Raw genomic sequence first — 20,095 nt, 5'->3', positions numbered from 1 at the left:
ACTATTTATATTTAATAATTACCATTTTATAATTTGTCAGGGTAGGCAGTGCCCACCTTGCCTACCCTGACGGTACGTGCCTGTCCTGCACCTATTTTCTATGTTTCTATGATAGATGTGAAATTCAGACGTTAATTTGCTGATATATGCTGTGTTCCATGTTCTTCCCTGCATATTCAGGTTGTCAGAAATTCAGAAATAAAAATTTTAAAAAACTTGGATGCTGGAAATCTGACATCAAAACTGAAAATTCTAAGATCACTCAGCAGGTCAGGAGTATCTTTGAAAAGAGAACTAATTAACATTTCAGGTTAAAAATGGTAATGTGAAGAGCATCTTCGACCAGAAACATTAACTGTTTCTCTTTCCACTGATGCAGTCTGATCTGAATGTTTCCAGGATTTTCTGTTTTTATTGTCAACAAAGAACACAGTTGAATGGCGGGGGCACTTTTGTCATATTTCATTGAAATTTGTTTAATAACCTATTACACTCAAGATTTTTAAAATTTGCTGTACAAACCATAATGCTGCTTTTTAAAATCCTGTCATATTGATATTCAGGCCTCTCATTGCAAAACCCAAGATCTTAAACATTGTGTCATAATCATGGAAGCGTTCTGTCTCCTTTTCATAAATTTTGTAAATTATCATTGACTTGGAGAATTGAGTTTTCCTCTCCATTAATATAATTCAGACATAACGAAGCTTTATCTTTTCACCTTGTTTCTTTACACTTGAGTACAGTGGCCGATTCTAATTAAAAATATGCAAACCTTTATTATTTTTCTCATTGAGACTTTGCACATTGTGTGAACAGATTGCAGCTTTGCCATTTTGACCTAGCTGCAATTAAACCAAGTGTTTCAGGTAATGTGAATATACATTTATTGAATGTACAAATGGATTTGTTAATCCATCTGACTGGATATGGGGCAAGGTGAATCATCATTGCTTTAAAATGAATAAATGTAATCAAAATTTAAATCTATCTGGATGTTCTGTGTAACTTGATTCTTTGCAATAAATTGCATTTAATATTGATGGGAGAAAATCTAACCATTCTTTTACAAATCCCGTTGTGCACCTGCATTGCATTGGTGTGAATGGCCTCAACAAAATAACTATTTAATAGGTTGTCTTTTTAGTTTTTAATTCATTATTTGGTTTAAAAAAAATGTTTCCACTGCATCTTATTACAGATGGTTTTAGCATAAAAAGGTCATGACCTAGGACAAATTTGCATATGTTAGATATTAGAAGAAAAATAACTAAATTCATCAACGGCAGATGTCTTGTATACGTGACCATCACAAAAGCATACCCATCCATAGGAAAAAAATGTGATTTCTATGTCCTATTGTACAACACACCACTTTTAATGACCATGAGGCAAATAGTTTCATATTCAAAATGATATTTTGATGTCTAAAAAATCTCAGTAGTACTTAGTTTTGTTTCGTTTATTATTGTCACGTGAAAAGCTTTTTAGTTGTGTGCTATCCAGCCAGTGAAAAGTCTATACATGATTGTAATCAAGCCGTCCACAGTGTACAGATACTGGGTAAAGGGAATAACATTTAGTGCAAGATAAAGTCCAGTAAAGTCCAATTAAAGATAGACTGAGGGTCTCCAATGAGGTAGATGGTAGGTCAAGACCTCTCTATAGTTGGTGATAGGATGGTTCAGTTGGCCGATAACAGCTGTGAAAAAACTGCCTCAGAATCTGGAGATATGCATTTTGACACTTCTTTATCCCTTGAAAATGAAAAGCAAAAAATTGCCGATGCTAACCATTCAACATAAAGCAGAAAATGCTTGAAACACTCATCAGGTCAACCAGCATCTGTGGAAAGAGAAACAATATTAATCTTTCACGACAAAGATCCTTTGTTATGCCATAGTATTCATCCTTTCTATGAATATATGAAAGTGGAGTAAAATGCTTTAAATTATAATTAGTCTTATCTGGTCAATACTGTTATTTGGTATATTTCTAACAATATTTCATTTTGTAGGTTAATTATAAATTAGCTGTTACATTCTTGGTCATAATTATGTGTACACTAACCAGGAACACCTATATTTATTTTATGGAATATTGAAGACCTTTAACAGAGGAGGTAATATGTCTGGTAACACAATCAATGTCCTTCTGGAATCATATCAAAGTAGATTTGTCAGTCTGCTGAGCTAGTTCTTTAAAGCCTGGTGAACCAAGCTCCCAAGAAGACCACCTCTAATTTGTACTTAATGTTTTTCCCCAGCCAACATAGAACTCCCCTAAGAAAATGCCCAAAATTCATCTCCAGCACAATTTTCCAAAATTTGACAATTTGCCAACCCATTTGTATTCCAAAGCCATGCTATTTAAAGGCCAACGCTCAAACTGTACTCTTTTATCCTCATTAAGATCTATGACTGCAGTATATCTGGACTGCTCTATCCATGGAGGTCAGTGTCAATAGCACAACCAATTTATTGGAATATATCTTTGAACAAGTAACATATACTGTGGATAAAAAGGATAACCAGTGGATGCAGTATGCAGTACATAGTTTTCCAGAAAGCATTTTATAAGGTACCACTTTCACAGTTATTGCAGAAGATAAAAGCACGTGATGAAGAAAGGCAAGCAAACAGAAAACAGAGGAGGCATATGAATTTTTGTCTGTTAGACTAAACATAGCAAGTGGTGTGTCACGGTGATCAGTGCTGGGTCCTCAACAATTTACAATTTAAATAAATGACCTGCTTGAAGATATTGAGGGAAAAGTTACTAAATTTACTGACAGCGCATAGATAGCTAGTAAATTAAGAGGGAACAGGGGAAATTATATTTTAACCGAGTGGTTAAAAATGTAGCAAATGTGGTATGTAAAATTGGATATTTTGAAAGAAAATATGGAAAAACAAAGCTTTTCTATACCAGCTACATGTTCACTTCCATTTATCCCTTGGCCAGTATGAATAAGGTTAGGCTTTTTATACATGAGGTGTTTTTTGTTAAAACCATTGGCTGCTGGTTCAAGGTAGTCTCCAAACAAAATTACCATGAAAGCCAACATCTCAATCCCTTCCTTGACACGGGTATCCATTTACATCTGTTTTAGATGTCCTTCAATCAAATATTCTTACCTACAGTAAATTGTTACTGCATCTGCTGGTTATCATAAACCTTTTATTTATTTTTTAACCTGCTCTGTTTTATGACTTGGAACTTATGCACTGGTATGTTACCAAATGGAGGTTTAATTCATATAACAAAACACAGTGCTGGAGGAACACAACAGGCCAGGCAGCGCCTAAGGAGGAAATGTACAAACATTTTGGATTGGGACACTTCAGATTGAAGTTTGACCAGCACTTTGTTTATTGCTCGAGATTCCAGTATCTGCGGTGTCTTGTCCTTTGATTTATGGAAACCTGATCTAGTTAAAAAATCAAAAAAACGGAGCACACTAGAGAACACTGGGTGGTTAATGAGCAGTGCGGTTAACGTTAAAGGTCTTAAATGCCTGTAAAGAAAATTATTTTGTATCTACTTAAAAAAGTATATAGGTTGCAAGCTGCAAATTTCATGTTAAGTTATAATGGCAAAGGTTATAAAGATTTGTCGCGATAATTGAGCTTACAATTGTTTCTTTATCCGTCTTTTTACAGGGCAACAAGCTTATATTATAACTGTGTTTGTTAATTGTGTCATTAGCTGCAGGATGTGATCACTTTCCTAGCTCTAGCATTAACACATAAAATCAGTTTGACCTGCTTGTTATTATTGGGTGCCCTGGGCATGTCAGAGACTTTTGCAAAGCCAAGGCTATTAATCAAGCTTGACTACTTTTATTGATTGAGCCTCAATGGTCTGGTTACATGCCATGCAGTTTATATATTGCTGTTTAATTTGCAGCCACCTTGCGTGCACTCTATCTAAGTGACAACGATTTTGAAACCCTGCCACCAGAAATTGCGAAGCTCACGAAGTTGCAGATAGTAAGTAATTTATCTAAATTTTTGAAATATCAATTTGGTTTTACAGTTCTTGTAAATTCTGAATGAAGTCAATTCAAGCTGCTATGGTATTTATTTTTGTTGGGATAAACCGCTGTACCTGACAATATACCCTTTTAACAGTATAGACTTGCCATAAATTAAGAGAGGAAACTAGGAATTATTTCCAAGCTGTTTCATTTGAAATGTGAATTGGTCTAATAGATGTCCATTTTCAGATCAGCTTAAGGGACAATGACCTCATATCACTGCCAAAGGAGGTTGGGGACTTGTCTCAATTGAAGGAGCTCCATATTCAAGGAAATCGACTGACTGTGCTCCCGCCAGAAATGGGTAAGAACAGAGGCCAGATTGCTGGCCTTAGTCCATATTATGTTGTGTTTTGTTTACTGTTAATAAATAGAAACGTTTAAAGTGAATACCTAATATTTTAAAAGCTCAATTTGCATTTCTTTTTTTAAACAAAGGATAAACTCTGTAAACTGAAGTAGTCTAGAATTGAAAACTCAGACATTTAAATTAATAGCTTTAACAAAAAAAATGTATTTACAAAATGTACATTTTTTCTACTGATTTCTCTTCTGCAATTTTTTTTCTCAACTGTAACTGGCCTTTTATCACAAAGACAAATACTAATAAATATAATTTTAATTTTGTACTTGGCTTGGTGTTGGGATCAGGGAGTGGAGCGCTACATCAACACTCCCTTGTCAGTTCAGATAATTTTCATGCACAGCAGTACTGTGAAAATTAGAATTAAATGGTTCTTTGGAAGCCCGCCCCTTTGTGGAATGACTGAAGGAATGGATTATCTCACTAGACTCATGAATTTTGGATTTAAAAAAAAAACAGAAACCAATGCAGTGGCTACTTGGTGATTTAGAAAAAGCATTTCTTTCCAATTGTCATGCAGCAAAGAAGAACGTGGGTTTGGATCGTGTAGGAGTTCGAATTTTCCATTTCCTAACCCACCTCTTCCATTTTCTCTGCTCATCCACTTCTATTTTAACTGAGGTCACCTGCCGGCATGTTTTGTGCAATTTACATATTTTGTTTTAACCACGTGTTTAGGTATTAGGAAAAATGGGACAAGAAAGACAATGGACATGGCACCTCTTGTGTCCTATGTTATTTAGGCCCAATATATTTTACAAATCATATTTTCTCCTGGTATAGGAGGCCATTCAGCACATCAAGTCAGTGCCCATCAGGGCAAACCCATCAATTTATTCCTCTACTTCTTTTCTCTGTATCTTACAGACATATATTGTCAGCTTATCCATCTTTCAGGCAGAGAGTATTATTGTCAGGCAGGCAGTGTAGCTGGATGGCTGCCGGACAAAACCCTGCTGTCAACTTGATAAATTTTAATTGCAGCAGAACCCACATTTTTAGGCTTCTTTTGCAGGACTCCTTATTGGGATTATTGTTTCTGAAACATCCAGTTCTTAGCTTATTGACAGATTTGTAGCTACTGTCAGCTGACGTGCAATGCTTGAACTGCACCCAGCACAGTGAAGTAATGGAATGCATCACGAAACGTAGATGTACAACATCTGTCTGTGACCTCTGAAGTCTATTTCTATCCTGATAAACTAATTACTGTGCTAAAAAGTTTTAAATCATCCACAAACGTGGGAATACGACTACAGTTTGGGTGGGGTCAAGGAAACAGCATTCACGTCGCGGCCCTGTTTTCACCAATCTTTCCACCACCACGCACAAGAAGCACAAGAAGCGCAAGACAGATACCATTGCATGCAGATGTCGAGAAGTGTGTCCAGCTCTGGCTGAACAACTTCTAATCTTATGTGTGGACTCGATAAGAAGAAGACAGTTTGGGTCCATGTCAAGCATGGTTGTAAACGTATTTCCAAATTATATTGGGAAAGTCCACATACAATATGCATTAAACTATCCTCGTGAACACTATTACTGCGTTAGAAATGTTGTTGCAGGGTGCCCGGGTACATATGAAGTCAATGGGGGTCATTGTGAAAACCCCCAAATATTACGCATCCTACCCTCTGGACATCACTGCAGGAGTTCCTCAGGGCAATATCCTAGGCCGAATTATCTTCGAGCATGTTAACAATTTTGGGCCATGGGCCTGTTTCTGTTCCTTTCTTCTATCACAAGGTGAGACGTGGGGATGATCGCATTGTGTTCAATTCCACTTGTAACCATTTGGCAAATGAAAAAGTCCATGTGATCATGCTATAAGACCTAGCCAACTTCCTGGCATGGGCTGATAAATAACATTGCATATGTGACAAATTCCCATCTCAAAGATACAGTGTAACCACCTCCACTTGCCATTCAATAGCCCACCATCAATAATACCACTGAGCTCAACTAGACTAGCCATATAAATGCTCTGCCTACAATTCAAGTCAAAGCTTCCATCATCTGCAAGGCACAAAATTGGAGTGTGATGGAACATGTTCCCTCTGCTTGAATGGATGGATCGCCAACAACTGGAGTAAGGTCATTGCTGTCCAGGACAAAACATTCTGCTTGATTGATTTTGCATCTACTATCCTAAACATTTATCCATTCCACCATTGATATACCCTCGTACAAATGTGTATAGTGAATAGGGAATATTTGATGGATAGGGAAAATCAGAGTAGATTATTGTGCTTTAACCTGTTTGTGATGATAGGTGAATGGTGATATTTTGAGTGAATTTAAGATTGTAGGTGCAGAAACTTGTAACAACAAGTTTGAAGGCATTTCTAAATAGAATTCTGGCTGTTTTGGACATGGCTCAATATGTCGTATGGCAAATTAAAATATAGTACAGCCTACCACTGCATTCTAGCTACTGCTGATGCTCATTGAGTAATCTGAGTAAAGGTGAATTTCATGCAATTCTTACAACTTACCAACGGAAAACAAAAAATACCTTAAGACTGAAGAATTAATGGATGAGCTTTTTAAAAGACAATTGAGGTTTCTCATTACTGAATTCACATCGTGCCAGACAGCATGCATTAAAGTCAAACATCCATTGGAAATGTCATCCACGCTTTGCCTTTGTGTGCATAAGTGTTCATGTCATGATCTCCAATATAAATTACATCATTTCTTCATTCTGTAGTTCAAGCGTTCAACATTTGCAAAGGTGCTGAGATTCTCTCTCCTGGTCTATTATAGTGGAACTTGCCAGTTTCTTCATGCCCAGTATAAAGTATCAAGTGACGATACCATGAATTGCTGCAAGGTTACCAGTTTGATTGGCCCATTGCCTAGTCTTTATTTATTGGTCACAATTCTGAAGTACAGAGTCCCTTCTTCCAAATCTAGACAGCTGCTTTGACAAGGTTTTAGAGAGGGCCATGAAGCCTTTGATTGAAAATATGGCAGTATTCGATATAGAGGAAAAAATTGTGAAAATGGTTACTGAAAATACCATTTGACACCACACTTGCAATATAAGCTTGATGATAAGTTGACCTTCTACTGGAAATTTTTCATAACCATTTTACAGAAGCATTCACTAGACATCACTCTCCATCCCTAAGGCAATTTTGTGTTATTGCACATATCATTCACTATTAGAACCTGTGGGGCCAAATGGTTTGGCTGTGAAACTTCATTAGATTTGCGCCTGAAATTCAATGGTAGAAATTTTGATTTCCCCAGAATATTCACATATCATCAATCTTGGATTATTGCGCAGGTGGAGGGTTTTAATAGTATGAATCATACTTCAAATCAGATAGTAAGTTTTAACCACCAAGTGACTGATACATGTCCAAAATGATTACTACATAAAGCTACAATTAAGAACATTGATGGTTGGTTACATTTAGTGTTTAGCTTGTCAGGATCTTAAAAAAGTTTTTAAATTTAGTGATGCTACTTGATGTGTGATGTTCAATCTTTGCCTTTTTCAGAGCAGTATGTTAATCTTTGGGGATAGCAAATTATTTAAAGTGAAAATTAGTATTTGGCTTCTGCAAGGATCCTGCTGTCTTTCTATTAGGAAGGTCATGTATGTGCAACTGATCCTGTCTAGCCAGAAACTGCAAAAGAATGTGCACCAGGGAAGCACAGCGGCATAGTTAGTGTAGCCGCTGTTTCACAGGTCCAGTGACCCAGGTCCACACGTGACCTCTGATGTCTTTGTGGAGGTTTCATATTCCCCCTGTGGCTGCGTGGGTTTCCCCTCAGATGCTCCAGTTTCCTCTCACATTGCCAAATGTATGTAGGTTGGTAGGTTAATTGGCTACTACAAATACTGTGTGAGAGAGTTGATGGGAACATGCGTAGAACCAGAGGCAACAGTTCACTCCAGTTCAACGCATCTTTTCCGGCTGTCAGATCGGCTTTCAACTGGCGATGGAACCGTTCAATCAGGCCTTTTGCTTGTGGATGATACGCAGTCGTTCGAATCCGGTTCGTACTCAAGAGGTCGGTTAGTGTTTGAAACAGCGCAGACTCGAATTGTGGACCCCGGTCTGTTGTGATCGTACTTGGGAACCCAAAGACCGAAACCCATCGGTCAACAAAAGTGCGGGCTATTGTTTCCGCTGAAATGTCGATGGCTGGGATAGCATCTTGCCATCTTGTGAACAAGTGCGCAGATATGTGTAGTTTCTTGACGGTGGGAGTGGGCCGCCCAAGTCCAGGTGCACGTGCTCGAAACGGGTATTCGGTACAGGAAACTCACCGAACGGGGTCCTAATGTGCCTGGAGATCTTGGATTGTTGACATGGTAGACAAGTCTTTGCCCTTAATCCAGCGTCACGCTTGAAGAAAGGCCAGATTAAACGTTCGGGGATTAGTTTTATCGTAGCCTTCTTGCCCGGATGTGATAAGTTGTACAGCACGCTGAAAACTTCTCGACGCATCGTCCTAAGCACAAACGGCCTTGGTTTACCAATGGAAGTGCTCATTTGATGGTTTCTCTCGTGTCACCGATAGGTACATCTTCCAATTTTAGGGCTGTGTGCGTCCAGTGCAATGGACTAGATCGGGATCAGTATGCTGTGCGCGTGCCATGGCATAAAAATCGATGAGTGTGGTCGCATTCAGAGCAGCAACTTCCAGTCTTGATAGGGCATCGACAACCGGATTTGCTTTTCCTTGAATGTGCCTGATATCACTGGAGAATAGCAGAACAAAGTCCAAGTGTCGGATTTCCCGTGGTGAATAGCTCCCCACACTTGTACGCGTAGTGTATGTGAGCGGTTGGTGATTCGTATAAATAGTGAAGGGATGGCCTTCCAACAGATGGCGGAAATGTTTGACAGCGAGGCACATAGCCAAAAGTTCTCGCCCAAATGTACTGCACCTCATCTGAGTGGGTGATAATTTTGCCGAAAAGAATGCCAGAGGCTCCCACCTGCCATTGACTCTCTGCTCCATGACGGCCCCCACGGTGTTGATGGAGGTATCAGTGGTGAGTGAAAATAAGGCATTGGGCCTCTGATGGACCAGCATAGTTGCGTAGGTGAGAGTACTCTTAGCGGCGTTGAAGACTTGCACTGCATCCTCGGGTAAACACAACAGTTTCTTTGAAGTCAATTTGTCTGAACCTTTGAGTAAGTTGGTCAAGGGTAATAGGGAACCTGCGGCGTTCGGTAGAAAGTGGCGGTAGAAATTAATCATCCCCAAAAATCGCAGTAATTGGTTTAATGAATTTGGCACTGGGTATTTTTCGGATTTCTAGCACCTTTGATTCACCAGGCAGGATGCCGTTCTCTGTCACGCGATGCCCGAGGGAAGTGAGTTCGCGAGCACCAAACACACATTTGTTCGTGTTAATGACAATACCATATACGTCAAGATGCTGGAACAGTAAACCAAGTTGTTTCTTGTGTTCGTCATCGCTGGAGCTCGCTACCAGCGCATTGTCGATGTATGCATAGATTAAATCGAGGCCGGAGAGTACGTGGTCCATGAAACGCTGGAACGATTGTGCTGCATTCCATAAACCAAACGGCATCCGTAGAAATTTGAACTTACCGAACGGAGAGACCACGGCTGTCTTGGGAATATAGGCAGGCTCGACCGGAATTTGATAATGCGCGCGCACGGGATTGATGCTTGCGAACACCCGCTTACTCTGCAAAAACTGCAAGTGTGGGATACTGTATCGATCTGGAATAGTGGCATGGTTTAGTGAACGGTAGTCGCCGTAGGGTCGTCAATATCCGGGAGACTTCTTCGGGACCATGTGAAAAGGTGATGCCCAGGAACTCCTAGACCTGCGGATAATCCCCAGCTCCAACATATGGTCAAACTTGGCCTTTACAACTTTGAGGCGATCTACGGGTAACCTGCGTGCTCTTGCCAAAACTGGTGGGCCGCGGTTCCGAATATGATGCGTGACAGAGTGTTTGATATCATTGTGCCAGTAAGACGGAGTTATTAGTCGTGGAAATTAGTTAAGTAGCTCCTGATATGGGCCGGTGCTGGGTTGGAGGCTGGTAAGGTGAGAGTCATTGCCGGACGGCAGATGCAGTTCACCTGTGTGCGGGTGCAGTAATCACTGAAGCGACGATTTTTAAAATCCACCAGCAAAGAAAAGTGTGTAAGGAAATCCGCTCCAATAATGGGTTTTGATATGTCGGCGACTGTGAAATTCCAGCGAAACGTTTTCAGTAGACCGAAGTCGAGCGTGACTAATTTCTGACCAAATGTCTGTGTGCTAGAATTGTTCGCGGTGGTGAGAACACATCCGGGGATAGGGTGAAAACGCTTTTGCGGACTGGGAGCAACGACCGATAACTCGGCGCCGGAGTCAATGAGATATTGCATACCTGAGAGGTGGTTGCTGACAAAAAGGCGGTGGCTAGTTTGCCCACGGGCAGCAGTCGCCTCTACTGCCGGGCCTCATCGTTACCCGGGTGTTGATGTTTGTAGAAGGAGCAAGGAGTTTGACACGACTGGGCCGCTGCACCATATTTCTGGTGTTTCCACCAAATGCGTTGGACGTCGCCGACCCCCAAGGTTTGTGTTAAACCTGAAACGTGGATGGTTCTGCTCGGCTGCCAAAGCCTCGTCTTGCGCAGCGAGCACTGCAATTTGCTGTTCCTGCTGTGCATTTTCAGCTTTACTGTTGTTGCATTAATCACAGTCACCTGCAGCGCAGTGGTTGTCTCCATGACAATGTTGGCCTGTTTTGCGAGCTCGCCTGTGCTGGCCGATTGAAACATACCTACAGGTGCCCCTGCACCTGAGTAGGCATGCAGCTGAGAAACATCTGTTTCCAGACATCGCCGTCAATCTTGTAGTCTACCGCCAGCCTGCGCCATCTCCGCAGCACTTGTGATGGCCTCCTATCGCCAAGATTATCATCTCCCAGCAGCTCCGAAATGCGGGCTTGCTTTGAGGGCTGCGTTTGCTCCAAGATAGCGGATTTAAGCACGTCCTATGGCGTCATTTCTTCAGGATTAAGGACCACGTCCTCAACTTCCCATGTGATCTGCTCTGGAAGATGAGCTGCTAGGAACCCGAATTTTGTCCGTTGGCTTGTGATATTGAGGGGGTGAAATCGAGCTTCTAGTATTAAAAACCACGCTCTTGAGTTGGTTGTAAAAAGAGTTGGGACATCGAGCTTTACTTCGCTAACTGACACGGTGTCACTTTTATCATCATACATTTCGTGAGCAAGTGGAAGGGTGCGTGTAGCGCCAGGGTCACCAGTTGTAGGATCCACTGAATCCCACGACAGAATGCAAAGGACAAACGACGTTTAGCTAATCTAGACACCTTGTGTCACGTTTATTCCAGAAGCCCCTTTTACCTACATTCTCATCAATCATAACCAGTATAGAGATAAGGCCAATTAGTGCATCTGACCTTAGAGTTGTTATTGAGCTCTAGTGGCTGTGAGGCTGCTGATGAGTCGCCAGCGATGACAGGCTGGTTGCAAAAGAAACGTGGGCGTGAAGGGGCCACAGGCTACCCTCCAGCCCACAGGAACTGATCCAGTCGAGAAAACATTGGAAAATGATCACCAATGCATCCACAATTTCTAGGACCACCTCCTTGAGTACTCTAGGATGCAGACCAACAGGCCCTGGGGATTTATCTGCCTTCAGTCCCAACAGTTTACCAAACACCATTTCCTGCCTAATGTGGATTCCCTTCAGTTCCTCGCAGTAGATCCTCAGTCCCCTAATATTCCTGGGAGATTGTTTGTGTCTTCCGTAGTGAAGACAGAGCCAAATTACTTGTTTAACTGTTCTGCCATTTCCTTGTTTTCCCATTATAAAATCACCTGTCTCTGACCGTAAGGGAGCTACATTTGTCTTCACTAATCTTTTCCTATTTACAAATCTAAAGAAGCTTTTACAGACAGTCTCTATATTCCCCGCAAGCTTTCTTTCATGCTTCCCCCCCCCCCCCCCCCTCATAATTACCCCCTTTTTTCCTCCTCTGTTGAGTTTTAAATTTCTCCCAGTCCTCCAGTTTGCTGCTTCCTCTGGCCAATTTATATGCCTCTTCTTTCTTTAGCCGGAGGGTGGTAAATCTGTGGAATTCAATGCCACAAATGGCTGTGGAAGCCAAGTCTTTGGGTATTTTTAAAACAGAGATTGACAGGTTCTTGATTGGTAAGGGTGTCAAAGGTTATGGGGAAAATGCAAGAGATTGGGGTAGAGAGGGAAAAATAGATCCACCATGATTCAATGGTGAAGCAGACTCGATGGGCCGAATGGCCTGATTCTGCTCCTATCTCTTATGGTCTTATATTAACAATTGGATGTAGGAGACATGATTAGTAATTATGCCAATGATATCAAAATTGGTGGTGAGCTGGACAGTGAAGAAGGTTGTCTGTGATTGCAACAGGATTTAGATCAACTGGGAAAGTGGGCAAAAGATTGGCAGATGAAATTTAATTCTGACAAATGTGAAGTGATTCAAGACTTACACAGTATGTGACAGGCCAGGGAGAGTATAGTAGATCAGAGACATCTAGGTGTACAAGACATTAATCTCTGGAAATAGCGACACAGGTAAACGGGGTTGGGAAGAATGTATACGGAAGACTGGACATTCAGCACAAGAATTGGGACATCATGTTATGGCTGGTCAGAACACACCGTAAATATTGCATGCAGTTCTGATAGCTATGTAATAGGAAGGATGTGATTAAGATATTTACTGGAGTTTAGAAGGATGAGGAGGGGATCTAATAGAAACATATACAATTATAAAATGACTGGACAAGCAAGATTTTTTTTTTTTTTTTTCAAAATAGACTTTATTCAAATAATAAATATATACAATACGTAAACCGTGCGAAAAATTTCATCCGACATTTTCGGAGGCTCGACACCTTGTTCAATACAGTCTATACATTTCTCAAGTCTGTCCCCCACCTGTGCCACTCATGTGACCCCCTGGCGTGGGATACCTTCCCTTGTTTTGAGGGGCATCTCCACCATACAGTGCCCCCCATGTCCAGCAGCGGAAGGACACTAGACTGTGGTCCTCCCCCACAGAGCCTTGGAGTTGGCAGAAAAATTTTCCCAATGTTGGGCGAGTCCAGAACCAGGGGCCACAGTCTTAGAATAAAGGGGAGGCCAGTCACCTTAAGACTGAGGTGAGAAAAAACGTTTTCACCCAGAGAGTTGGTAATTTGTGGACTTCCCTGCCACAGAGGGCAGTGGAGGCCAAATCACTGGAAGGATTTAAGAGAGAGTTAGATAGAGCTCTAGGGGCTAGTGGAATCAAGGGCTATGAGACAAAGATTAACTTATATAGGAGTGATGGTAAGAACAAAGTATGGAGGAGAGAAAGAACTGCCCAAGATCCAAAGCATACCACCTCATCTGTGAAACCAGATGGTGGGGGTGTTATGGCCTGGGCATGTATGGCTGCTGAAGGTACTGGCTCACTTATCTTCATTGATGATACAACTGCTGATGGCAGTAGCATAATGAATTCTGAAGTGTATAGACACATCCTATCTGCTCAAGTTCAAACAAATGCCTCAAAACTCATTGGCCGGCAGTTTATTCTACAGCAAGGCAATGATCCCAAACATACTGCTAAAGCAACAAAGGAGCTTTTCAAAGCTAAAAAATGGTCAATCCTTAAGTGGCCAAGTCAATCATCCGATGTGAATCCAATTGAGCATGCCTTTTAAATGCTGAAGTGAAAACTGAAGACGACTAGCCCCCAAAACAAGCATAAGCTAAAGATGGCTGCAATACAGGCCTGGCAGAACATCACCAGAGAAGACACCCAACAACTGGTGATGTCCATGAATCGCAGACTTCAAACAGTCATTGCATTTACATGACATTGCTGTGTCCCAAACATTATGGTGCCCTGAAATGGGGGGACTATGTTTAAAAACAGCTGTAATTTCCACATGGTGAAACCAAAATGTATAAAAATGGCCTTTAATAAAATCTGACAATGTGCACTTAACCACATGTGATTTTTTTTCTATTACAAATCTCAAATTGTGGAGTACAGTGGCAAATAAATAAAAGATGGCTCTTTGTCCCAAACATTATGGAGGGCACCGTATGTTGGGCTAAATTTTCTGTGGTCAAAAACTGATGAGTACGAAGGAAATTTTCTCTACTATATTATTTTAAGCAGTTGAGGGAAAAGAGGTTCCCTGCCGTGTGTTGATAATGATGATTCAAACAACTGGTGAAAAAATCCTGATAAAATTAATGTATACAGTAAATAATAGGAATATGAAATGAAAGTGCTGTTTAAACAGAGGGGAATGTTAAGATACAGGAATAATACAGCACTGGAAGAAACCATTTTGATCCATCTGTCCACCCACGTAGGATAATATGCTTTAGTGCAGAAGAAAAGCTTACAATGAACTCAATAGGCTCGGAAAATTAAGCACCGCCAGATAATGTGTGACTACTTCATTTACCAAAAATATACTGCTGTAGATTTTGAAAGGCATCATCACTTCATAAACAGCACTATATTCAAGTTAGACAGTAAATTGTCTCATTCTATGATAATTGAATCGATGAAACTGGTATTGCCTCACTTAACTTTTCTGATATCAGTTCTTGGCATGTTCCATTATTCAATAACACATGCAGGAAGCGTTTCACCTTTCTGTCAGACAGAAGCAGTAGCCTTAGCTGTTGTATGCTCCAGTGCTTCCAGCCTGGGAATTCACACCCATTTCCCTCATCTGCAACTCAAGCAGCTGCAGCATTCTAACAGCAGGCAATGGGATTGGGTAATTGTATAAGATAAAACTGCTCAATTCCAAAGCCATGGTATATATCATATATCAGAAGGGGGACAGGGGCGCCGTCCAGTATTGCTGCCCTGCCAGCAGCTGTTAGGCCTTTCACCCTATTCTAGGTGTATGTGATAATAAATGTTCTTTGTATCTCTTTAATCTTGTATCTCTCTATTAAAACTGTGTGTGTGTGTATGTGTTATTTTGCATGTGAAACGTATCTCCTGGAAAACCAGACGCAAAAACGCGGAGATTTTTTACAATTTCGGTAGGGATTTAATTTATGATTTCAGAAATCCACTCCTTGGTCAATTATTTCCCCAGATTTTGAATTAAATTGATCACAAAACTCATTTTTTAAATGTAAACTGCGCTCATCAGCTGCTGACGTCACAATGCCCACATGCTGACCAATCCAGGCCCACCTGCCTCCAGGCCCCGTCCCCCCGCCGCTGTGGATTAAAGGCACAGAGAGATAGAGAAAGTTCTGCAGAACCACCATTCTACAGCTCTGTACCGCTCTAGCTTATTTATTCTACAGATCTCGGGGCAGCAACTCCTCACGCGCTGAATCTACTCCTCATAGGTTCTCCTCATACAGCTCCGTTCCACTATAGGATCACGCGCTGAATCTTCTCATCACTGTTGACGCAGCTCGTGAAACCCTTCGCGCTCATTCCAGCTGTGGGTTTCCAGAGTCAGAAGCCACTTCTCTCTCCTCTCTTCATTTGGCAGCCCGGCTCCCCTCCACCCCCCCCCCCCCCTCCCTCCCACTCCTCTTCTCACCTCCTTCCTCCCTCTCTCCTCTCTACCAAAGATCCTATACACGATCATCTGTCCCACCCCCCACCCGGCCCGGCTCTGTCACGCTGGCGCGGCTGGTCCCCCCGCTGCTTTTCACCGCCCTCAGATCGCTCCGTGCCTCGCGCTCGGGCTGCCGCCCTGCCCTTCTCCTCTTTCTTTTTCTCCCCCCTCTCTCTCTCTCTCCCCATCTCTCTCTCCCTCCCCCCTCTCTTCCCCCCTCTCCTCTCTCTCCCTCCCCCTCTCTCCCCCCCTCTCTTCCTCCCCCTCTCTCTATCTCCTCTCTCTTCCTCCCCTCCCTCTCTCTCTCTCTCCTCCCTTTCTCTCCCCCAACCCCCTGCCCTCCCCCATCCTCCCTCCCCTCTTCCCCCTTCCCTCCACCCTCCCTTCCCCACCTCCTGCCCTCTCAGCCCCCCCTCTCTCTCTTCCCCTCCTCCCCCTCTTCCCCTCCTCCCTCTCTTCCCCTCCTCCCATCTCTCTCCCCGCCTCACCCACCCTCCCTCTCCTTCTCCCCTCCACCCCCCCCCCTCTGTCTCCTGCCCTTCTGTCTCTCCCCATTCTCTCTCTGCCCTCATTCTCTACACCCCCCCCCCCCCCTCTCTAGACACGCCTGCGAGTTGGGGGCTATGCGTCAGTGGATAGGGCGGTTATGGGGTAAAAGGAGCAAATTAATAATATTAATATAATATCAAGGGGGGTAGTTAGTGTGTGTGTGGGGGCGGTTAGTGTGTGTGACGCTGCATGCCGCCGCCCCCCAACACGCATTGGGGGAACAGACCCAACGGGTCTGCACTTGGTCTAGTATATACTTAAAACACAACCGCCTCCTATTCCCTGTTCATCTTCAACCACAGGTCACACGGGAAGCTATGCTGCATAGCGATTATATGCAACTCTCCAACTGAAATAGGCTTTGTGGTTAAAAAGGATCATATGTCAAATGGTTTTGCATGGTATAGCTAAACTGGTAACTGAAAGAAAATGTGGTACAGGTGCACAACCTTTTATCCGAAAGCCTTGGGACCATACACTTCTTGGATTTCGGAATTTTTCGGATTTCCGAATGGAAGATTTTTAGCGTAGATTAGGTAGGTAGCGCGGGCGGCTTGAAAAGTCTGGAGCGGCTGCATCCTCCCCGGAGACCGGGGAATCATTGTAAATCATTGCTTAAATGTTAGTCAGTTAGTTTGGAGGGATTTTATGTGCTGGGGGGGGTGAAGGGGGAAACTTTAATTCTTAGTCCCCTACCTGGTCGGAGAGGCGGGGAGCGGGCAATGCCTTTCCGGGTCGCGTGCAGTAAGCTCCGGAGCGCTGTGGCCGCTGACTCCCAACATCGCAGAGCTGGGGGCTGCGGGCGTCCGGCCGATAGCGGCGCCGGTTGGAGCTGCGACCCCGGCAACTCTACCCCTGGCTGCGCGGCGCTCCAAATCCAGCGTGGCCCGCGGCCGGACGCCCGCAGCCCCAGCTCCACGATGTTGGGAGTCGGCGGCGTCGCAGCGCTGGGATACCAGCGGGGAGCGGGCAATGCCTTACCGGGTCGCCATGCGGTAAGCTCCAGAGCGCTGTGGCCGCCGACACATGTCGCGGAGCTGGGGCTGCGGGCATCCGGCCGCGGGCCGTGGGCCGTGCTGGATTTGGAGCGCCGCGCAGCCAGGGGTAGAGTTGCCGGGGTCGGAGCTACAACCGGCGCCGCCCGCGGCCGAACGCCCGCAGCCCCAGCTCCGCGGTGTTGGGAGTCGGCGGCCACAGCGCTCCGGAGCTTACTGCACGGCAACCCGGTAAGGCTTTTCGGTTTCCGGAACTCCGGATAAAAGGTTGTGCAACATTCGGTACATTAAGATTTTTTTAAGAACATTTAAAAAGGGAGAGAATAGCAATGGTTTTAGGTATTTTATTTGTTTACACATTTAGCCTTTTATGTGTGCAAGGCTTCAACACACATAGTATCTCACCAGGAGGGGTTTGTTAGCCATTATTCAAACCTGGCAGAATTAGCAATTTATTGCCCATATTAAACAACCTTGGGAATTCCAATCTTTCATTAAGTCTATGACATTATTTTGGATATATTCTGATCATACATTGAATGCATGGCTGATCTATTGATTAAGGGCATATTGATGCTTGGAATTACTCTTGTGTAAGGCATAACAATATAAAAAAAAGACATAAAGAAGCAGACTCAATATTAAAGTTTAAATGAAAAGCGACACATTCCATGTGCTGGCCTTTCATAGGTACTGGACCGGACTATTCAGTCATGCATTTTTGCCATCATTTAATTAACCTTTGCTGATTTGTACATCACCTCTCAAATAATTCTTCTCATCTTAATACTGCAAGAGTACATTTAATCTACAAGGCTAACCTTCCTCCTTGCTACCATATGTTTTCTACTGGCCTTATAACCTGGAATATTTAAGTGCAGGCCATGTCCTGGTTGGTTAGAAGACTTATAGATGAGGATAATGGGTGTGAATTCCCAGACTGGAACCACTGAAGCATACATCAGGTCATGACTCCTTAATAAACCTTGTGCCTTGTAGATAGTGGAGGTTTTGGCTCATTGTTAAATATACTGATCTTAATGTGTTCAATAGCCAGAGTGCTGCCATCATTGTTGGAAAGGGGGAACACCTGGTTTCCACCCCTCTTTGAGGTACCAATGATGTTAGCTTGTGGGGTTGTTGGAGGCCTGATTAAGCTGGTAATTTATCTTGCAGATGCACCTAATGGATCAGGGGCGCCTGGGGTATTTGAGTTGGAGCAATTGTCATGGGTGTTGGATCAAGACACATGGGTGTCTTACAGCTTTTTACAATCTAAAACACGAAGCTTGTTGTGAGTTGCTGACGATAGCGGTCAAGAAGAATTTGGTTTTCCTGTGCCTTTTAGGTTGGTGAAATTATCTGGACAAGGCAAGTTTACATTTTGGTTGCAGCTCTACTTAAGAGATTGGTGCTGCCAGACTTGTAATCTGAATCCTTCGGATAAAACATTTGTAAAACTTGACAACTAACATATAATATATATTGAATTCTCTCTTCAGCTAGAGCCATCTGTGCTGTTAAATTAAGATGCCACATCAACTGATTTAGACTTTAGACTTTACAGAGACAGCGCGGGCGGAAACAGGCCTTTCAGCCCACTGAGTCCACGCCAACTACCATCTCCCCGTACATTAACGTACACTCACTCAGGACAATTTTACAAATTACTGAAGGTAACTAATTTTCAAATCTCCACATCTTCGGAGTGCGGGAGGAAACCAGAGCACCCAGAGAAAAGCCACACAGTCACAGCTGAGAAAGTACAAACTCCGTACAGATAGTTCCCGTAGTTAAGATCAAACTCAGGTCTCTGGTGCTGTAAGGCAGCAACTCTACCGTTGAGCCACTGTGCTGCCCTTTGGTTTATCAATATTTCATGAAATAGACCATTATTGGATAATCCTCTCTGTTTTTAAGAATTTCAGCAATGTTGAGGATTACAAAGGTGGATTAGAAATGCAATGACAGGGGTGTAGTGACAGATTTTTATACCGATTCAAGGATTCCTCCTTTGTCACTATGATTGAAGACAGGGGTTTAGGAGATTATAATCGATACGCATTCACGGGCTCTCCACGAGACATTCATTGATGTCCAAAGATAATTCTTCAATACACAGTTTCTTAATTAATAGTTTCTTTATTGTTGTAGTATAAACAGTGAGATATTCATCCAAACTTCTTGTTTAAGTACATTTTGATCTTACTTGTAGTCAAACTCATACATGGTCGAAGGCTATGACCTCTCCCCCATGCTTCTTCAAATTAAACTAAAAACTACTAGGGCGTCTGCGCGAGAATCCTGGCCGCAAACACGCCTCCGACAACATAATAAATCCCACCCACATAATTACAGGCAGATAAAATTTAAAGGTAACTTGTTATAGTTATAACATACTGAGTTAACCTAAATGGCTACTACCAACCGGCCCCTAATTGTTCTGAGTATATAACGAGGCAATTACTAATAGACATTAAAAAAGGAGCTATAATAGCTTAACATATATCAAAAAACAAAAAATAGCATACATTATGTAT

General features: G+C 42.7%; 1 protein-coding gene across 1 annotated transcript in view; it reads left to right on the top strand.

Moving 5' to 3' along the window:
• The window catches only part of rsu1 (Ras suppressor protein 1), a 197,260-nt gene that overhangs the window by 88,509 nt on the left and 88,656 nt on the right, over window positions 1–20,095 (top strand). The window contains exons 6-7 of the mRNA XM_033013184.1: window positions 3,910–3,992; window positions 4,229–4,343. Of these exons, the coding sequence (XP_032869075.1) occupies window positions 3,910–3,992; window positions 4,229–4,343 (198 nt within the window). The remainder of the gene's footprint in view (window positions 1–3,909; window positions 3,993–4,228; window positions 4,344–20,095) is intronic.

Source organism: Amblyraja radiata, chromosome 2 (assembly GCF_010909765.2).
Source record: "Amblyraja radiata isolate CabotCenter1 chromosome 2, sAmbRad1.1.pri, whole genome shotgun sequence".
In the NCBI taxonomy this organism is placed as follows: Eukaryota; Metazoa; Chordata; class Chondrichthyes; order Rajiformes; family Rajidae; genus Amblyraja; species Amblyraja radiata.
This window is presented reverse-complemented; position numbering and strand designations above follow the sequence as displayed.